Below are 22,402 nucleotides of genomic sequence, written 5' to 3'. Positions count from 1 at the left end.
CTAGTCCAGTCTTTCCCATATCTAAGCTGCAAAACAAATCGGTTTACATATTTACAGTATAGATTTTGCTTATTAGGTTTTCTTTCAGATGTAAGCAGGTTTTCCATGAAAGAACATTTTTCATATATGTGATTGTGAATGCATGGAAAATTATAAAACATGTCTCTTCCAACTCTTGGTCAAATTTGAATGTAAAAATATGAAGCAGTTGTGCATTTTATTTATGTTTGGTCCCAGTAAGCGTCTCAGATGTTTTCATAGCTGGAGAACACTTGGGAACATCAAATAACTTTAGGCAGCATTTGTTTCTAAACCATGCCAGAAGCAAAGGAACTACTCACTGTAACATCAGAGTAGAGATTATTGGAGGAATCACTTGGAGGTGTCCCAGATCGCCCCTGTTTCATTTAATACCCTGTTATAGTATGTTAATCTTTTATTCATCCAAACCATTGCTTTTTTTTCTTTCCTTTTTTTTTTAATTGAAGTATAGTTGATTTACAGTGTTGTGTTAGTTTCAGGTTTACAGCGAAGTGATTCATCTTTTTCAGATTCTTTTTCATTGTAGTAAACCATTGCTTCTTAAAGGGGATGCTGTTTGGCATTCGGTAGTGATACTTTTTGTTGTCATGAGAAACTGTTCCGCGTGTTGCAGGATGTTTAACATCCCTGGGCCCCAGAAACTAAATGTCAGGAGCACCCCGATTATTGTGACACACATTTCCACATGACCCCCAAAGGCTGGCACCACTACTTGGTTAGGAGCCACTGTTCTGAACCCTTTAAAATTTACTTCTATTTATGGTGGTTAAGGGCCCCAGATAAGATAGATTTAAGCTTCAACCCCAGAACTACCACTTTCTTAAAAGTACCTTTAGGTACTTTATTTGCTTTCTCTGCAAAATGGGAATAATAGCATTGACTTCTAGTGTTCTTAAGGAATTTAAAGGAACTAATACATATTTCCTTATCTTTTTTAGACTGATTTTCAGTAGGTTACTGTTTATTTTACTGAGAATCATCAGTGCCTTAATTATAATTGCAAACTTTGAGAGTCACCCCCTTATTCTGATAAGTGGGAATTAGAACAACAGAACAGGGACTTAATAGACTTTGTGTCCTTCTCATTTTTTAGATGAGTTTTTAATTAATGGTTGGAACAGAACCTTTTGTGGATTGTGTAAGGTACTGGAAAGGGAATTGAAATGGGAGTCCAGACCTCCTGCCTGTGTTCCCAGCTTTGTGACTGGCCCAGGTTAATAAATCTTGGCTTTAAAATGGGAGATAGGAGGGGGTGAGAAATCAAAGCAGAGAAATTCATAAATGAGTTTAACAATCTCTTTCAGCTCTAAGCATTCTTGATTCTCACCAGGAGAGCAGAATATCAGCTTCTCAGATTGAATAGTTTCCTTCTTTAAGTATTTTCCAAGTATGAGTGGTGGATCTAGGTCAATTATGCAAACAACACAACTAGAACTGTGTAAAATTAGGATCCAAGAGCAGAAGAAATATCTAACATTATATTTTATGTGAGTTATTTTTATGTTTTTCCTACAGATCATTTTATCACATTTCCCTATGTTATCAACCATCCCTTTTTAGACAGGAAATCAGTGTACTCTTTGTAATTCTGGTTTTAAGTGGTTAATTCCCATCAGTGATGGAGAAAGGCACTGGAGAGAAAGAGAAAGGGGTCATGTTTTAATAGTAGACTTAAAAACATGATTGTGCACTGTGTTTGTGGATCATTCAGGGCCTGTAACTGTTTCCTTTGTTTTGTTTGAGGCACCCTGCAAATCTCTGTAATGTTACTCAAGGGTAACATCCTTGAGGCCCAGATATCAGCCTACCTATAGAATTCCCCCAAGTAAGCCCCCTTGGGTGGGAACTAAAGTGGACCAATTTTAATCCCCAGATCTCCTGTAGCAGAGTGTTAAAGCATTGTTTTTATCAAGTGTTGATATTTAAAACCATTCTCCAGTTTAGAGGTATGGTTGTTATGAAATATTGCTATGGTTTTTATCATAAGTAATTAGTTGTATATTTTATCACATTTGTTGTCAAACAGTTTTATTATATCTGTGATGTTTTGAAAAACTCATCACCAAAATTCTATAACTTATTTTTAAAAATTAAATTCTGAGTAGTAATAGAAAGACTGATTTTTCTCAAGAAACAAAACACAACACTGTTCAGCTCTTAATCTTTGTGCATTATTCAGGAAATTATGTCATATGTAAGTGTAGTTATTGGTCTAGGGAGTCTATGTTTTTTCAGTTCTAATTTGAGAAAATACCAACATTGAAACAATTTTTTTTTTTTGCACAAGTGTTTCTATAGAGAAATTAGTGCTTTTAAACTAGGAGCTTAAAAAGAAACAAATGGGTAACATCTCATTATTCTGTAGAAACCCATGAATACATTATTTTTATTTTTACAAAATAAATTTTGAAAATATATTTCAGTTAATGTTCGATTAACTTGGGAATTTCCTGGTGGTCCGGTGTTTAGGACTCAGTGCTTTCACTGCCAATGGCCCGGGTTCGATCCTTGGTCAGGGAACTAAGATCCCACAGGCTGCATGGCGTGGCCAGTTAACTTAAAAACAGTAATGACCACATATTAAACACTGTGTACTAGACTCTATGCTATTACTTTATAGGCATCATTTCCCTGAAGAACGCGATGAGGGTTAATGCCATTATCTCTATTTTATAGAGAGTGAATAATGCACCTGAGGTCTTATCTCAGAAGCAGCTCTGGGGTTGAAGCCTCAGTCTGTCCCACCAAGAGCCCTTACCCACCAATCTCTGCTGAAGTTCAATATTCAATATTAACAGAAGCAAAGCAAAGACTCATAGATTTAATGGCGTGAGGAATTTAACTCAGGAAGAGGCTAAAGTTTCTCCTAGGGCCTCTTAATGTGCAAGCACGTTACTAAATGAGGTGCCTAAAGACTTTGCCCAAGTGGATTTCGTTTCCATATATAATTTTAGAGTATGAAAAGTGGGACCTCGCCAATGACATTTTAAAATAGAATGGCTGAAAACTTGGGTACTAGACTGTTACCATTGTATTTTTAGTATTAGAACACAAATACCCTAAGTACAGTATATTTTCAAAGAATTTTTATCCTCTGATACATTATTTTAGGCAAGAGTATGAAACACATTAAACTAGTTGCTCTACAAGTAGATTTCATCTAATTATATTTTTAACCCGTGAGAATTATGTTTACATCAGAATTTTACACTGCTTTGTAAATTTTTCTTTTCCTTACTTTTCTAGATGCCAGGAAATAGTCTATAAAACCTAGACAAAGTATTTAAATTATTTTTCCCTTTCAAGGCATCTGGAATACTGAATATGTACTTTAAGGTATTTCTGTCTTTTTAAGATGAATGAGCACAGTAAAAGCTATTGCTTCGTGGAGCCCCTTTGTACACAGTTGCGAGTGCATGTGTGTGTGTGTGTGTGTGTGTGTGTCTCCCTTTTGCTAACCGTATTTGAAATGGTATGTGAGAATTTGCATCCCACTATGCAGTAAGTTTTGCATATTCTATTTAATACTTCTAGATAGTAAGCATTTGGAAGAAGCTATGACTTGTTTAGATTAGTGGGAAATTTCTAGAACACAAATTATAAACTGTAGTTTTCCTCCCTGAGATAGGTAATAATATTGAGTGAAAATTAGAAATTGCAAAAGGGGGAAAGTTGTCATTCGTAACAGAGTATGTGCCATCATCTGGTGACATTCCATTTTTTCAATGGATATTACTAATCAGTTTATAAAATTTTTGTAGAATATGAGATGAAGCATAGCTCATATCTAAAACTTAAACCTATTTAAATATCCCGCAAAAAGATATTCTTAGCTTGGTACCATTAAATTTAATCATTAACTTAATTGAATCTATCATTTTAAGAATGATACACTTTTCATCTTCTTTAAAAATATGAGCATGTCAAGCTCAGCCTTTTCCTGCAGCAGCTGCTAGAACCTGGCCGCCTGGCCTTTTGAGTGCATGAACTCATTTAGTTTTGTAGGGTGCTCCAGCCACAATGAACATTGTCTTGAAGGATGCAGTGCCGTTAGGGCTTTACAGAAGCCTCCTGAAATCAAAATATGTTAAACGTTATTCCTCATGACACTGATTTTTGTATTAAATCATCATTGCACGGGTGGGACTCTTGAGCTGCAAGCGTCTTCAGTAAAGTAGAATACTAAGATAGTAGACTTCTGATTGGATTCATTGTTTTAAGAGATTGGGGGTTTAAAATCCAAGTCACATTTATGATAACTCATGGCACGTTTTGATCAGCTTCCAGTGGCTTTATTTCCGGCTCTCTAATTAATTTCAATCTTTTGGGTTCTTTACTTGCTCAGGAAGGGAAAGGATCCCTTCGTGAGCCCTGAGCAGCATCTCTGGTACCTGTACGTTTGAAAGCACAGATGGTATTCACATTCATGTTACCTGAGTGAAGTAACTCCCAGCATTGATTTTGGCACCCTCCAGGGTTTCTCCAGTTATTTTAAGACATATTGTAGAAGTTTAAAAACAAAAATACGTCGAATTTACCCATTTTAAAAAGGTGTATAATGCAACTCATTTATGAGGTGAGAAATTTTGTGTGTAATAAAATGTGGAAGGAAATAACTGACTGGAGAATAAGAAAACAGATTTCGGTGAGGAGAGAAGGAATGACTTAGATGGGGTGTTAAACATCAGGATCTTGTCATCGATTATAAATTCTTGGCGTTAATTTTTATTGCATTTCCCTTGGCTGTGGGTTTTTTTCAAGGGTCCAGGGCCTGTTGTCCTTCATTAATCAGGGCCTGTTGTCTTTCATTAACAGCCTTGTAAAAGTTAAATCAACTCAAAGACTTCAAGAGGTCTGTTCTGCTTTCGATTGCAGGGCAGTTAGCAAGGACTTGCTGATACCTGAAAGCAGAGTCACTAAGTTATCAGTGCTTGTAGGAGAGGGTAGAATACCTTTGTGGGACGTGCATCCATTTTGTTCTTTTCGTTCAAATGGCTAGGATGTAATTTATGTAGAGTTATGATGTAACTCTTCTTTTTAGAGGGAGAACTCAGTGGGATTCTATAATGAGTGACAATCTGCAGTATCTGCTTTGGACAAGTACTCTGGATGCTCAGGGTGCAGGTAGTCAGCCTGTTTCCAAACCCTCTTAGGCCCACTCAGCCTGTGGGCCTGTACCACCAGGAATACAACCTTTTTCTCCCTCACTTTCTCTGATTCTCTTGGCTGGACTTTAGGAGGGAGTGAACAGCCATGGCTCCTTACCCCAGCCCTACGTCTCCACTGGAATGAATCCTAAGGGTCTAGGAGATAGCAACATCTTCAATATATGGAAGAGATTTTGAAATGCTTCCACGTGCGTTTTCTAACTTGACTCGCACACCAACCCTGTGCGGTGAGTGAAGGAGGAAGAAGTCTTTTGCCTGTTTAAAAATGAGGAAGCTGAGGGGCAAAAGGAGATGACAAGAGTTGACCAACCTAATCCTCATCACCTACTGGCCCGTTCATCATGTAAGCAGGCTTCATGACCTATTCATATGGCTGACCGTGTGTACAATGAAGAACTTGTACTCTGGAGAAAATGAACTCCAGAGAAGTTGTGATTGGTTCAGCCTCACGTCTGTGTATTCTTATAGTTGGAACTAGAGTTCTCTCCTGATGGCCAGTTTGGTATTCTTGACTTCATACTCTGCTGAAGAAAGTCAGCACCTTGCGCTTCATGAAGAAGTTAGAATAGGCAGTATTTCCCCTATTATACAGAGGATGAAATCGAAACTCAGAAGAAGAAAATTGTTTGCCACTGGTCACAAATCCCACTGGTAGCAAAAGCTAAGATACAGATTGGAATTTAGGATTTATGGCTGAAAAACACAGCTTCCCGGGGTGTGGTTGTAAGTCCCAAGAGTTTTTAGCACTTAGTCAGCCTCCCTTTTATAAGTAGATTGCAGTTTGTTTTTTCTCTATTAAATATATGGTATAGTTTGGACAGTAAAATGAAAAAGCTTGATTTAAGGAAGACTTTTATGCCACAAATTATTAATCCAAGAGCTTTCAAAAGGTTCAGTTATCTTACACAGGATCCTTTGTGCTCTTTCAATGATAAAATTAGTATTAGTGATTTGATAGCCTGGAGCTCATTAGCATGCTGCATAGAACCTGCTTTTTTCTTTGTTGTCTACCTGCCAACAGTGTCACTTGGGAAAAATAGAATATCGAGTGACTAGTGTGGCCAGCTAAAATATAGGACACCCAGTAAAATTTGAATTTTAGATACTGCTGATATTAAAAAATTATTCATTGTTTACCTGAAACTGAGTTTTAACTGGATATCCAGGATTTTTATTTGCTAAATCTAGCAGCCCTGAGAATTATTCTTCTCTTGAACACATTTATTATATATTCTTTTCAGTGAATCATTTTCGGTTTGTAAAACATTTTATGCTTTCAGAGAAACATAGGCATGGGATTCAGTCAGATTTTTTTTCAGGACACTATCCTTAAGAATCTTGGTTCTCTGAATCCCTTGAGGCAGTGTTTTTACCTCAGTGGTTAAGTGTGCTGTCCTTTTATGATCTGGATGGAAAGAATTTAGTTAGAGGATGTGTATTATAGGTGATTTTATTTTCTCTATGCCTTGTGTGTTTAAATTTGATCTTTGACTCTTTCAGATGCAGCTAGACATTATGAAGTGTCTTCGTGACAAACATTGATGTTCTGGGAACTTTTAGGTTCTTGTAGGCCGTAAGACTTGGATTAGGAGACCCAGATTTGATTCCAGGTTTTGTTACCAGCTTGCAGAATGTGTTTGGTTCAGCCATTTAATTTAGCTTCATAATTTAGAAACTGGGATTGTGCACGCCTGCTTCACGAGGTTTAAATAAAATGGTGCTTTTTTTTCCCTTCCAATATCACTAATGTAAATACTTTTCAAAATCTCAGAGACTCAAGGAAGAGAAAGAAGGGAAAACAGAGATCCTGTCTCAGGCCAAAGAAGTGATTTGCCCCATCAGAGCTACCAGCCAGGTTTTTTGAATCCCATCTGGTATATTACCCTCATATCTGACATGTTCATCTTTCCATCTTTTTTCATTCACATGCAGTTACATATAACTTCATATGACAGCAAATTCAGTGTGTGTGTAAATTAGCTGCTGGACACAATATAAGCTTCAGTTTGGGGAGGAGAGGTCTGGGCTTGCTCACTCCTGTATCCCTAGTGCCTGACACACTCAAGGACCTTCATGAGGATAATTTATTCTAGAAAAAAAAGGACACAGAAGTGAATCCAATTAACACGGAAAAATATCAGTGAAAAGGCTTTGATTGGAACTTTATCTTGAAAAATGGAACCATGGGTTATAAGAGTAAATTTACCTTATTTTAGATTTAAGAATATTTAGATTATAATGAAAACTCCAAGCTATTAAAATAAACAATTTTCTGGCAAGGCTGTATCGTAAACACAAGTATCTTTACTTCTTATTTGGCATTCGCAGCAGGATCCTAAAGAGAGTCTTTTTTCCTCAAATATAGTTTTTTAAAATTAATATTTGACGTTTTTCTAGCAGCCTTTCTTAATCTAGACTGCAGTTCTTTGAATAGAATTCTCTTTTCACGTGTTTGTTATATCATGATCCTTGTTGATTTTTTTCCAGTTGTTAGCTGTTTTTTAATTGGACTTAACCCTTAATTATCAGTGGCTTTATGTAATATTAGAATAGTTCTCCAATATCACCTTGGTTTCCTTCTAGAAATTCTATATCTTACATAAGAGTGTAAAATTGCAGTCTGCAGGTGATTTGTATTTGCAGAGATTAAAGTATTAAAAAACAATCAACAGGAGATGATAGATATTAGTCTTAGGAAGGAAGGCCCACTTCATACAGCCACGTAGGTCATGCACTGCAAAACCTCAAGGGATGCCTAAAGAGAGAGAGGTGTGAGAGAGGATTTAATTTCATTTATGCTTGGTTTATAAGTGATTGTTTTGATGTTATGATAACATATGTTTTCCTACACAGGGACATATCTACAGGGACTCAGATGATCAATAATGTGGTCGTGAGAAAACCCTTCCCTCCATGACTGGTAGTTAATAAAAATTGTTGATTGAGTCACTGAATATACCAGATCTATTTTTCCTGTGTCATTTAATACTGAGTTCATCTCTCCAAGAAAATATCTAGAAGTGAAACACTTGTGACACAATTAAATATAATACAAAACACCTAACAAAGAATTTCTGGACACTGGCTTAGTTTAAGACATATATTAGGCCCTATAGGATATCCTATAGGGTAAATTAGCCATGGTCAGTTAGGAGACTCACATCCAAAGGAAGATGAACATTAATAGCTAAAACACAATGTTGATTTTCTGTAACAAATATACCAGCATTCACATTTTCAAAGGACTATTGTCCCTTTTAACGCAGTTAATTTAGGAGGCTTCATTTATTTATTCATTCACACAAATAGTTATCAAGGACTTAGTATGTGCAAGGCATTTTCTAAGTACAGACATGCAGCCGTGAACAAGATAGACAGACAAGTATGACATTTACATCTCCTCGGAGGAGGCAGACAATAAACCAACAGATTGATAAACAAGAAAAATAGACGATAGTAAGAATTCAGATAGCGTGGGGGGAGAACATAGTGTGTCGAGGCCACTTGAGGTGGAGTGATCAGGGAAGACCTGTCTGCGCAGGGGATGAGGAGCTGCGATCAGCCGGGTGCAGGTGAGTAGAGTGGTCCAGACTGGGGGCAGTTAGAGTTTGATGTGATGAGGAGTATCAAGGGGCCGGCATGGGCGAGAGGGGCTATGGTAGGGGATAGAAAGAGTTTGAGTTTGAGTCTCAATTCAGTGAGAAGCCAAGTAGGGTAGTTAAGATGTTAAGGTTTTCTTTGTTCAAAGATGACTCTGGCTGCTGTGTGGAGAATGGATTGAAGGGAGGCTAGTATATCAGAGAGACCAGTTAAGGGGCTGTGGCCACAGTCCCAGGTGAGAGGTGGTGGGCTTGGATCAGGGAGGTAGTACAGGAGATAGAAATGAACAGACTAGAATATAGGGTTTTGAAAGTCACGTAGACAAGACTTGGCTGCTGGATTGGACGTGTGAGTTGAAAGAAACAGAAATTCAGAGTAACTCCTAGATGTTTGGTTGAGTAGCTAGGGAGATCATGGTGCTACTTATTAATATGAAGAAAACTGTTAAGGAGTGAGGTTGAAGCAAGACGAAGGATGGGCCATTAGGAATTCTGATTTCACAATTTTAAGGTGTCTGTTTAGATGTTCAGATGGAGTTGTCAAGTAGGTGGTTTGATTAAAAAATTTAAAAGTTGATCACCATTTTTCAATGAGAGGATAAGAAATAAGTTGAGGCTGTGTTTCAGGTTTGTAGCTGAAATAGTTAAAATGCCTATTTTTGTATGCATTTGAGAATTTGTTACATGTACACACTTTTAAATCACATGAGATGTTAAGTTAAATGTATTGCTTTTTTCTGTCTTACATTTTATGAAACAGCTTATTCAAATGCTTCCTTTGCATTTTTCACATACATGTCTGACATCAGTGTCTTTGGCACTACTGCTGTGATTCTGGAGGTAATGCAAGCATTTCCCAAAGTATGTCCCCCTCATTTCTGTCGAAGTTTTTGAGATACAGCATTATTTTATTATCAGTGTATGTTCTCATCGCTGGAAATTTTGTCCCAAGCCTTGTCATGAATTTATAAAACATTAGGCAATTATATTTTAAAAGATTCTGTGCTGTAGGTATACACCGGGGATCTGTACAGTATACTTACTACATTGCTTTTCTAAAAATAATTTTATTTATTTATTTATTTATTTACTTATTTATTGGCTGCGTTAGGTCTTCATTGCTACGTGCGGGCTTTCTCTAGTTGCGGAAAGCAGAGGCTACTCTTCGTTGTGGTGCATGGGCTTTTCAGTACAGTGGCTTCTCTTGTGGCAGAGCGTGGGCTCTAGGTGCATGGGCTTCAGTAGTTGTGGTGCACGGGCTTAGTTGCTCCATGGCATGTGGGATCTTCCCAGACCAGGAATTGAACCCATCTGTGTTCCCTGCACTAGCAGGCGGATTCTTTTTTTTTTTTTTTTTTAATTTTTTAGTTATCTTTGTGTCATTTTTTTAAATTTAAGCTCTTTTTTGGAATATAATTGCTTTACAGTGCTGTGCCAATTTTTAAGGTACACCAAAATGAATCAGCTGTATTTATACACATATCCCCACCCTCCCGTGACTCCCTCCAACCCTCCGTATCCCGGCCCTCTAAGTCATCACCCATCATCGAGTTTGTCTCCTTACGTTATGCAGGAACTTTTCATGAGCTATATATTTTACATTTGGTTGCGTATATATGTCAAAGCTACTCTCTCACTTCGTCCCAGCTTCCCCATTCCTTCCCCCTCCCCCAACCCTGTGTGCTCAAGTCCATTCTCTACATCTGCATCTTTATTCTTGCCCTGTCACTGGGTTCATCAGTACCATTTTTTTTTTTTTTTTTAGATTCCATATGTATGAGTTAGCATACAGTATTTGTTTTTCTCTTTCTGGCTTACTTCGCTCTGCATGACCGACTCTAGGTCTATCCACCTCATTACAAATAACTCAATTTCATTCTTTTTTATGGCTGAGTAATATTCCATTGTATATATGTGCCACAACTTCTTTATTCATCTGTTGATGGGCATTTAGATTGCTTCCACATCCTGGCTGTTGTAAGCAGTGCTGCAATGAACATTATGGTACATGTTTCTTTTGGGATTATGGTTTGCTTTGGGTATATGCCTAGTATTGGAATTGCTGGGTCATATGTTAGTTCCATTTTTAGTTTTTTAAGGAACCTCCAAACTGTTTTCCATAGTGGCTGTACCCCAACTTACATTCCCACCAGCAGTGCAGGAGAGTTCCCTTTTCTCCACACCCTCTCCAGCATTTATTGTTTTTAGTTGTTTTGATGATGGCCATTCTGATTGGTGTGAGGTGATACCTCATTTTGGCTTTGACTTGCATTTCTCTAATGAGTAGTGATGTTGAGCATCTTTTCATGTGTTTGTTGGCCATCTGCAGGTCTTCTTTGGAGAAATGTCTATTTAGGTCTTCTGCCCATTTGTGGATTGGGTTATTTGCTTTTTTGGTATGAAGCTGCATGAGCTGCTTGTATATTTTGGAGATTAATCCTTTGTCCGTTGCTTCATTGGCAAATATTTTCTCCCATTCTGAGGGTTGTCTTCTAGTCCTGTTTATGGTTTCTTTCGCTGTGCAATGGCGGGCGGATTCTTAACCACTGCACCACCAGGAAGCCCTACATTGCTTTTTTAAAAACTAATTATTATTATTATTATTATTATTATTATTACTATTTTGTCCCATGCTGCGTCACATGCAGGATCTTAGTTCCCCAATCAGGGATCAAACCTGTGCCCCCTGCACTTGAGGGCATGCAGTCTTAACCGCTGGACCACGGGGGAAGTCCCTACATTGCTTTTTAAAGAGAACTTTAAAATTTATAAGTGTATCTAACACTTGGAATTATGGGGTAATCCTGATCATATCTGTGTTATCTTTTTTTTGACCCATTTCATTCTAGACTGGTGTCATTTCAGGGTAGTACAGTATTTACCAAACAATAGTTGCTGTTCAAAATAAAATAATTAAGGGAACATTCTATAAGTGAAAGACTTAGTAGAGACTCAGAAAAAAGGCTAACTCTTCTTTCTCCCTTCTGGATCTTCTTTTTTCACTTAATAAATTGTGATAATTATTCACATCAGTACCTATGACCATTTTTAAATGTCTGCCTAGTGTTCCCTTTATAAATGTGCCATGATGTGTTTTTTTTTTTTTTTTTTTTTTTTTTGGCACACGGGCTTAGTTGCTCCGTGGCATGTGGGATCTTCCTGGAGCTCCGATCAAACCCGTGACCTCTGCATTGTCAGGCGGATTCTTAACAACTGCGCCACCTAGGAAGCCCGCCATGATGTCTTTATGCCAGGCTTCTGTTTGTGGTATTAGGTTGCTTCTTATCTTCGCTATAACAAAAAGTACCACAGTAAATAAATACCCTGGTACTTCTTTTCCCACATGCGTAAAATCTGTGGAACAAAGGATAAATGCATTTTAAAACTTGTTAGCTATTGCCTACTTGCCCTCTGAAGAGGTGTTATCAATTTCTATTGCATTCAGAAGGATTAGAGAGTGCCTGTTTCCCTGCACTCTCCAAAATGATACACTGTCAAACTTTTTTATCCTGGCTCCTTGGTGAAGATAATCAGTAAGTCATTGTCAAGTGGAGATTGCATTGCTTTTATAGGCCAGTTCTTTTAAGTATCCTCAGTGGTAGCAAGTTTCTGTCTCTTGAAAGTGAATTTGAGTTTCAGAAAAAGTCAAGTCTAATGCATAAGATATACATTAAGTTAGCTTTTACTCTAGGTTTTTGTGGTTTTACTTGCTTGTTTTGAGAGGAAGGCTTAGTGAAAAACAAGATCTAACTTTAAGATAAAACAAATATTCTTTCTACTCAATACTCTGTAATGGCTTACATGGGAAAAGAATCAAAAAAAGAGTGGATATATGTATAACTGATTCACTTTGCTGTACAGCGGAAACTCACACAACATTGTAAATCAACTGTACTCCAAAAAAATTAATTAAAAAAACTAATATTCTTATGTGGCTCTTGAAAATTTTTAGAAGTTAGTTTCAAAAGAAGAGTTCCAAAAATGTCTAAAGTAATGGCACCATCCGTTGGCATGAGAATGCAGCTTCCCAAGAGGAATTGTTTGACCTGAACAACAATCATTTGGATGTGTATGATCTCTGGCATATTTGTTTTAAAAAATCACCCACTGTGAAGGCTTTAGCCCAGATGGGTTCTTTTCATGGGATGGCACATTAATAACATAAATAACTTAAGTTTTCTTGGACTGAATTTTCTATATGTTATTACCTACCTTTTTTGTTTTCTCCTTTATACAAGGAGTAGATACTTTAGAGGAAGAGATCATCTTTACCATTAATTGAACAAATCTTATTAGGATGATTTTAATGGAAATCTATAATCTTTCATACCACATACCAGATCAAATGGTTTATATTTTCCATTTCCCTTTCTAAATCTAATCTATATGTAGCGATATAGATTAAAACAACTATCTACAATTAAGCACATTAGCTAGCCAATGTTATATAAATTTTTAATAATTTTTAAATATTTAACTTCAGAAAAAGTTGTATGTTTTAAATAGCAGATAAATTTCCATATTTATATTTTCCTAAGACTCTTGTCAAATTTAGTGTCTTTTACTTTAACACAAACTGATTTGAGAGGAGCAGACTTGACAATGTGTTATAAATCAGATATCTGAAAATACACGTTATAGGAGTTAGGCTTTATTAAAATGTTCACTGAAGCAATTGTCCTCTAGAGTTTTTCAAAATAAAACTGTCTTAAATAAACCATCTTGTTTTTATTTTCTATGACAAATCAATCATTACCACATCAGTTTACCATGAGCGGCTTTTTAGAAGCTTTCGGGGGTAGCAATATTTAAGAAGGGGTATTCCTCAAACATTTACTGTGTCTACATGTTCTTTTCTGCAGAGAAATGGTCAATGCATGGTTTGCTGAGAGAGTTCACACCATCCCTGTGTGCAAGGAAGGCGTCAGAGGCCACACGGAAGCTTGCTCTTGCCCCTCACAGCAGAGTCCCCATGCAGAGAGCAGCGTCCCTGGAACACCAACCAGGAAAATCTCCGCCTCCGAATTTGATCGGCCTCTTAGACCCATTGTCGTCAAGGATTCTGAGGGAACTGTGAGCTTCCTCTCTGACTCAGAAAAGAAGGAACAGATGCCTCTAACCCCCCCAAGGTTTGATAATGATGAAGGGGACCAGTGCTCAAGACTCTTGGAATTAGTGAAAGATATTTCTAGTCACTTGGATGTCACAGCCTTATGTCACAAAATTTTCTTGCACATCCATGGACTCATCTCCGCTGACCGCTATTCCCTGTTCCTTGTCTGTGAGGACAGCTCCAACGACAAGTTTCTTATCAGCCGCCTCTTTGATGCTGCAGAAGGTTCAACACTGGAAGAAGCTTCAAATAACTGTATCCGCTTAGAGTGGAACAAAGGCATCGTGGGACATGTGGCTGCTCTTGGTGAGCCCTTGAACATCAAAGATGCATATGAGGTAAGTAAGAAACAGAGGCGGGGTGGGAGGTGGAGCGTGGGTGGGGCCTTGGACAACTACTGTGAATTGTGGGGATATTTGAAACTGAGATGTAAAAATGTGCATACTTGTTAAAAATGGGACTGTATGGTAAGGACCTCCCCATCTTTTAAATGCCAGAGTTTCTTCACTGGGGGCTGAATCAAGGATAGAGGCCTGAGGGAAATATTGTCTTGTTTTCCTGCTTAATGATAATTTAACATAGCTCATCTCACAGTTGTATTCTTTCATCTTTTTACCTGATCACTATACATATCCCCTATCTATGTTATCTCCACATGAACTTCTGGGGACTTTACTAAGATTCTAAAATGATAGGTCCAAAAAGTGTCAGAAAACCAAACCCATAGTCTTTTTAAATTCATTCATTCAATTCATCATATTCATTCATTTGAAGTCCCTTTGACACCAAAGTCTGAGTTTCTTTCTTTCCACTCTTCCGTTTCATTAAACAAATAAATGTGTGGATAGCTCTAGAAAATGGACATTTTTGCCCTACAATATTTCAATGGAAAGATTTGATATTTCTTCCACTTTTGCTTCCATTATGAACAGATCTTTATTATGGACTTAAAGTTTACACTGTATGATTTTTCAAATTTCCCATTTAAAATGATTCTTTTATTAATTGAATTAGAGGTTTTAAACAAATCATCTTAATTGAATGACACTTAGTATGTTTATGAATTATGTTCTGGCATCATGCTAGAACAATTATGCTAGTTACTTATCATGTGGTACACTTTGAAGATTCCATAATAATACCAGCTTGAGGCTCCTCTGTGTCATTTGAGGGGTCATAGATGTTTTATTCATTCCTGTACTCCTGATGCCTAATACAGTGCCTGGAACATAGATAAGTGTTAATAAATATTGATTGGGAGAAAATTATAGTAGATGAGATAAATAAGTAGACTAGATAGCAGGTCATAATTGATCCAGGGAAAATGTGTTAGGTTCAGGGAAGCAGGAGATCACATATAATTGGGGAGATGGAGAGAGGTTTCTTTGAGGAAGCAATGATTGATATGGACCCTGGAAGATGGATAAGATTTCAGTAGATTGAGTCGTGTGAATATTGAGATCCAGTTGCAAAAAGAAGTTTGAGGAAGAAACAGGAAGTTGGACCATGGGGTGCTTGTAAGGAAATGTGTGGGTGATAGTATAGACGTTGAGGAGCTACTGGAGATTACTGGGGTCTTAAATGCCAAGCTGAGGAGTATTTATTTGATTCAGAGCCATGAGGACTAATTAAAGATGGTTTGAAAGGGGGACTGGCATGATTCAGACTGTGCTTTAGAAAGATGAATATTATGGTGGCCATAAAATGAATTAGAGGGAAAAATACTGGAAACTGGGAGGACAGGTTAAATAGTCTGAGGGAGTAAGCACCTGAACCAGAGCACTGGCCTTTGAGACCAAAAGGAGGGAATGGATTAAAGATGAAGAAGCTGAATCTGCTAGACTTGGCAGCTAACAGGAGGGGGAAGTGAGGAGAAAAGAGGAGTTGGAGAAGACTCAGGTTTTGAAGTTGGGTGAATAAGTAATAGTAACTGGTGAGAAATACTGAGGGCAGGTATCTGGGGAAAGATGTGATAGTTCAGATTGGCTAAATCCTAAGATAGCTTTCAGAATCCACTCTATACCAGCAGTCTTTTCAATTTTGATTCTTCACGGAGCCATCTCCATGACCTCTTTGAGCTCTGTAAGTAATGTCACAGCATAGCAGACTCCAAGAGGGGTATTAAGGACACAGCTGAAGGATCGCTGCCAAATTTGCAGAATTCCCTTCCTGTCTTAGGTGACAGCTGGGTTTCCGCTTTTCAGTGGCACTATAGTCCCAAGTACAGTAGGACCATAAATATGCTACAGCTTTGCTGAGAAAGCCTTCATCTGTTTGCATGGTCCTAAATTTCTCCAGCCCTGAGAATTTCTTCACTTATATGCACGTTATTTAATCTATTTACCATCTTTAGAGTTTTGATGGTGTAATCTTTGTTTTGCAGTTAGTAATGATTTAATTCTTGTACTGCCATCTAAAATAGGCTCAGTGTCCTTGATTTGCAGTGACCCCAGACTGAAGCCTCTTAGTCTGTGGATTTCTCATGTTGCTGCTTCACCCTTGACACCCTTGATCTGTGTTTATAGAGGCCTTGCAGAAGTTATTCCCATCCCAGGAATTTCATTAGAAGTTGTGGGATTGATCTGGGCCATAATTTACATTGGTATTAACAGTGGAAATCAGTTGGCTAGTCGGTAATTCATCACTTAGCCCACTCATAATTTGAATAGTCAAAATACTGTCTCATAGCCGTTTATGAAAATAGTCAGACTATGAAAGTACGTTCTATGTTTTCTGAGTCCTACTGCTTTAAATACGTGTCAGTGAAAATGACACATTTCTTCAGCTTATGAGACCACAGAACACTTAAAAATTAATAATGTAGCAGTAGAAAACCAAGAAATGGCCGTGAAACAAAGTAGTGCTCAGATTGAAGCTAAGAGTAAAAAAATAGTCTGCTAGATAGATTAATTGTAAGAAATGGTCAACTTTTGATTCGCTTTTTAAAACTTTGCAACAGAATGATATAAATGTAGGGATTCAACTATTTTATTATTAATAAAATAACACATTCATATGTTTAACATAGAAGACAAGGTCCACAGTTTAGACCAGTGAGTTTCAATTAGACCACAAATACCAATGGTGTTCAGTCACACATCATCTCCTCCTTCATCAGCCCCATCATTCGTGCAAATTTCTTGAATGTGGCACAGTATTTATTAATAATAAGATATTAACACATAATAATCAGAACAACTATATAAATGTGTTGGCATTATCCTCATATGTGAAAACTAGATATCATCCAATATCGAGATTGAATTGTGTATTAGTCAGTGTTCTTCAGAGAAACAGAACCAGTAGGATATCCAGAGATAAATAAGTGATTTATTGTAGGGATTAGCTCACTTGGATATGGAGGCCTAGAAGTTCCACAGTCTGCCCACCATCTGCACAATCTGGAGAACCAGATAAATTGATGGTATAATCAACTGAAGGCCTAAGAATCAGGGAGGGGTCAATTGTGTAACTCTGGTTTGAGTCCAAAAGCTTTAGTTCCAAGAGCTCTGATGGACAGCAGGAGGGCAAGAGAAGATGGATGTCTTAGCTCCGAAAGCAAATTCGTCCTCCCTCTCCCTTTTTGTTCTGTTCAGGTACTCAAGGGATTGGGTGATGCCCACTGCGTTGATGAAGATCTTCTTTACTCATTCTCCTGATTCAAATGTTCATCTCTTCTGGAGACGTCCTCATAGACACACCTAGAAATTACATTTTATCAGCCACTTGGGTATCCCTTCGCCTAGTTAAGGTGACACAGAAAATTAACCATCACAAATTGCTTTGAACCCCTGGTTCCATGTCCTGTGGAAGCCATAAGCCTCCCCAAGATTTCCTGTGTCAAAGGATTTACATTGGCTAAACAACCCTTTTTCCTAAGTCAACTGGAATGCAAAACTTGTACTCTTCTCTTGTTTCCTGGAGACAGCCTTTCCATGGATACCATGATTTCTAGGGAGGAAGCTTGGAAGGTCTTAGGGAACGGTCACATTGCCACTCATGTGGCCTTCACCCACCCCTACTTTATTCCTCCCTTTTCAGTCCTTCTCCAGATAAACAAATCTTCACCAGCTCTCATCCTACAGGTCTCACTTGCTACTCAAGTGAATTTCTGATGAATGAAATTATTTCTAAAATGAATTTTCAGAGGAAAGAAAGAACAACAGCAACTGTTTTAATTTTGATGTCTTTAATTTATCAAAATTATTAATTGTGATAAATTTGATAAATTTGTCATGGCATAATTGTACTCCAGGAAACACAGTTCGGGAACTGCTCTATCTTTGTTCAATGTTCTAATAATCTTTAGGTATTCCACTTTGTGGAAGAAAACCGACATATAATTTGGCAAGTCTACTGTGTTATTTCCGTTTTCGTTTTCTTTTATCTTTTATTTTTATATTATTTCAAGCTTACAGAAAGGTTGCAAGACCAGCATCACAAACTTGTGTATACCCTTTACGCAGATTCTCCAATTGTTTATATTTTGTGCCATTTGCTTTATTATTTTCTTTTTCTATGTATAATGCATGTAAGTAATATATGCATATTATTTTTTTCTGAACCATTTGGAGACTTTTTTATGAGTATATATTTTCTAACAAGAATATTCTCTTACACAATTGTGATACATTAATCAAAATCTGGAAATTTTATGATACAGTACTCTTATCTGACATTCTATAGTCAAATTTGGTCAGTTGTTCCATGATGTCCTTTATAGTTGTTTTTTCCCTCTGATCAAGGCTCTAATTCAGGACTGCATATTGCATATACTTGTCCTATCTCTTTAGTCTCCATTAAATCTGGAATAGTTTCTCAGGGTTTATCTTTCTTAACATGTATTTTGGAAGAATACAGGGCAGTTATCTTGTAGAATGTTTTCCTTGAATAGATACAAGTTAGGCACTTTTGGCAGGAATACCACAGACGTTGACCTTGAGACCTTGTTTGGTTTTACAAACAACAGTCAGTTCTTCACTTCTCCTGCACCAGCTTTGAGCTACATTCCAGCTCAATTCAGACACTAGCTACCTGGAGTTAGTGCAGACCCCACAGGTTAAGGACTCAGTGCCACAGTATTCTCCCCGCTTCAGATGCCAGCCATACATAGGATCCCCACATCCATGTCTGGCTAGCTACAGATTCAGGAGTTCCCTGCTCAGATTTAATGATTTCTTAAAATGACTCAGAACTCAGAAAGCACTATAATTAACACTACAGTTTTATTATAAAGGATACAATTCAGAAATAGCCAAACAGAAGAGATGCATAGGGCAAGGAACGAGGTGGGGGACACAAAACTTCCATGCCCTCTCCAGTGGGAGGAGGGGCAGTGCATCACCATCCCAGCACACAGATGCCATCATAACCCAAATCTCTGACAAACGGGGCAAGAATATACAATGGATAAAAGACAGTCTCTTCAGTAAATGGCACTGGGAAAACTGAACAGCCACATGTAAAAGAATGAGATTAGAACATTCTCTAACACCATACACAAAAATAAACTCAAAATGGATTAAAGACCTAAATGTAAGACCAGACACTATAAAACTCCTAGAGGAAAACAGAAAACACTATAAAACTCCTTAACATAAATCATAGCAATATCTTTCTGGATTCATTTCCTTATTCTTTATATATGTGTGCATGTGCTCAAGCCATGTTCCAAGCTCTTTACTCCTCTCTGTAGAATCTCTTATCTTTCTCTTCAAGCTGAAGAGCTTTCATTAACTCTTCTTTAGTACCCGTGTGGTGGTGACCAATTCTCTGATTTCGTTTATCTGAAAATGCCTTTATTTTGACTGTAATCCTAAAAGATATTTTCACTGCCTGGACAATTCTTAGTTAATAGTAGTTTCCTTTCAACACTTAAAATGTTCTCCCACTTTTTTCTGGTTTTAATTTTTCTTATGAGAAGTCAGCCAGCCTTCATTTTTCACCTTATGAGTTTCACAATATATGTCATTTTCACACTATGTGTGTATGTTTAAGGTTTTCACTAATGTTGGGAAATTTTTGGTCATGTGTTTAAATATTTTTTCTGCCCCATTCACTTCTCTTTGAACTCCAATTGTATATATGTTAGACCATTTGATGTTGGACTCAGAGAACACTGAGGCTCTGTTAACTTTTTTATAGATTTTTTTTTTGTCCTCTCAGTCCTTTTGACTAGATATTTTCTGTTGATCTGTCTTCAGGTTCACTGACCCTTCTGTTGTTTCCAGTCTGTTGTTAAATCCATCAATGAACTTTTGTATTTTTCAGTTCTAGAATTTCCATTTGGCTTTTTTAAAATACTTCTTTCTTTCTACAGAGATGTCCATCTGTTCATTATTACCATATTTTCTATTCAGTCCTTAAACACACTTATAATAGCTGCTTTAAGGTCCCTGTTTGTTAATTCCAACCTCTGAATCATCTTGAGGTCATTTTCTATTGACTGCTTTTTTTCTTTACTGTGGGTTTCAATTTCCTATTTCTTCACACATGTTGTGATTTTTAAAAAATTTTTTTATTGTAGGTTGGATATTGTGAATGTTTTGTTGTGGGGCATTTGGATTATATCAACTTCCTTTAAAACAGGACTGACCTTTGTTGTTGTAGGCAGTGGAGTTACTGGAAGAGGCTTTCCGTCTTGTCAGGTTTGGTATTATTATTTGTTAGGATGGATCTACTTTAGTTTTAAATTTAGTCTTAGGAAATGTTGTCTGAATCTAGGGTATGGTCCTTACTTCCAAGGAGTGGCCCTTCTGTGTCTCAACTGAATGCCTGAGGTGCCTAGTAAGGTATCTCCTCTGGTGGGTGGGACCCCAGTGTCTTCAAACATTGTTATAATTGGTATCACCACTTGCTTTCAGGCTTCAACAGGTAATTTTTGCTGCTTCTCTTAGAGTCTTGCCAAATACATGTCTGAAGTGACTAGCCACTCAGTCTTCTGCCACTCCTTTACACTCCCTACCCCCACGCACAACACTGCCTCTCTTATCAGGTACTTTGCCTTGCACATTCCAGCCACTTTAGAAGCCCTGAATTCAGTTCCATTTGGAACTATTACTCTGGATACCAATTGTCTTCTCCTCCTGGGGGAAAAGTGCCCCCAGGAAGAACCAGATTAATGCAAGTCAGTGGTGTGTATTCCCCTCTTCACTGTGTGTGTTTTAGTTATTGCATGTATGTGGTCTAATCTTATATTTTTCAGCTGGAGGGCAAGTCTGGTACTAGTTATTTTATTATGAGAGATGCGTATCTAAGCTTTGTGTTTTTTTTACACTGTCATGTTCTCATAAACAGTGAAAGAAATAATCACAATAATAGTTGTGCTCTATTTTTCTTTCGATGGGGCTTAGAAGTTCTCTATGTGTTTACAGCCCCTGCAGTGGGTGCATTGTTAAAGGAGAATTCTTTGAGATGCTAAAATTCGCTTAAAGTGATTTTGAAGCATACATTCCTCCTACCTCCTTCAATAAAGAGTGAAATCCAGGGCTGCTGTTTATTTTAAACTTCCAGTATGCACAAAAAAATTCTGTGAAAGTCCTTCTAATTTCAGACTCTTGCTTTGCTTAGATAGTTGGGTTGAATCCTCTTTTCTATAAATTGGTCTTGTAATTCAGATATTCATTAACAAAATAATTGCTGAGGATGCATTACTATTCATATTTTGATTATTAGCTTGTAGAATAATTCACTATATAAATTCATAATTTTTAACTTCTTTTACTTCATCCATGTCAGTATCCTGTCTGCTCTCTTTAGATACCTAGCAATATAGTATGTTATTTAAGAACTGCTTTTTGGAAACATTCAGCCAAGGTTTTCTCTGTCTTTCAATATAACTTTGAGCACTTTTGCAGAAAAATTAAAAATGCAATAGTGTTTATTTATAATATAAAATATTCATATTGATTTTCCACCATTTTATAACTTTTCTTCTGAAATTTTCTTTACTGCCAGAGTTTGGCCCTCTCAGGGGAAAATTGGCCTCATTTCTGACCCTAGTTGATGGAATCTAGTGTAATCATTTACTTCATTGACAGCTTTGGCTTTGCGTGACTTTAGACTAATTAAAAAAAAAAAACAAACAGAAATGACCTTCAAAGATGAGGATTTTTCCAGTGTGACTATTCCATATTCTCTGAAGGGAATTCCAAAAGCAGAGTTTTTAGAACAATAATGCTATTATTAGGTTGAGCATGTAAGTTCCCAAGGCAGTTGCTTTGAAGGGAACAATATGCATTCAGATGTTTATGTTCTGGTATGTTTGCTTCCATTCTAATTGTAGCTCATATACTGGTCTCTGTCCATTTCCTCAAGTATATTTTTCCTCCTACCTATAAGATTTGCTTTAAACTATAGTAAGCTAAAAGTGATCACATTGGATAACTATGATATCATTTGTTAATGATATCATGATTTCCTTCATTTATTGAACAAATGTTTCAGAGTTCCTGTGCTAATATTGGGAATACAGTGATGAA

General features: G+C 37.2%; 1 protein-coding gene across 1 annotated transcript in view; it reads left to right on the top strand.

The window, feature by feature from the left end:
* Positions 1 to 22,402, top strand: part of LOC130835237 (cGMP-specific 3',5'-cyclic phosphodiesterase-like) — a 39,078-nt gene that overhangs the window by 7,738 nt on the left and 8,938 nt on the right. The window contains exon 2 of the mRNA XM_057706663.1: positions 13,672 to 14,260. Within this exon, the coding sequence (XP_057562646.1) occupies positions 13,672 to 14,260 (589 nt within the window). The remainder of the gene's footprint in view (positions 1 to 13,671; positions 14,261 to 22,402) is intronic.

The sequence above is a fragment of the Hippopotamus amphibius genome, chromosome 13 (assembly GCF_030028045.1).
Source record: "Hippopotamus amphibius kiboko isolate mHipAmp2 chromosome 13, mHipAmp2.hap2, whole genome shotgun sequence".
NCBI classification, from domain to species: domain Eukaryota; kingdom Metazoa; phylum Chordata; class Mammalia; order Artiodactyla; family Hippopotamidae; genus Hippopotamus; species Hippopotamus amphibius.
Note: the sequence above shows the minus strand (reverse complement) of the source record. Positions and strands in the feature narration are given on the sequence as shown.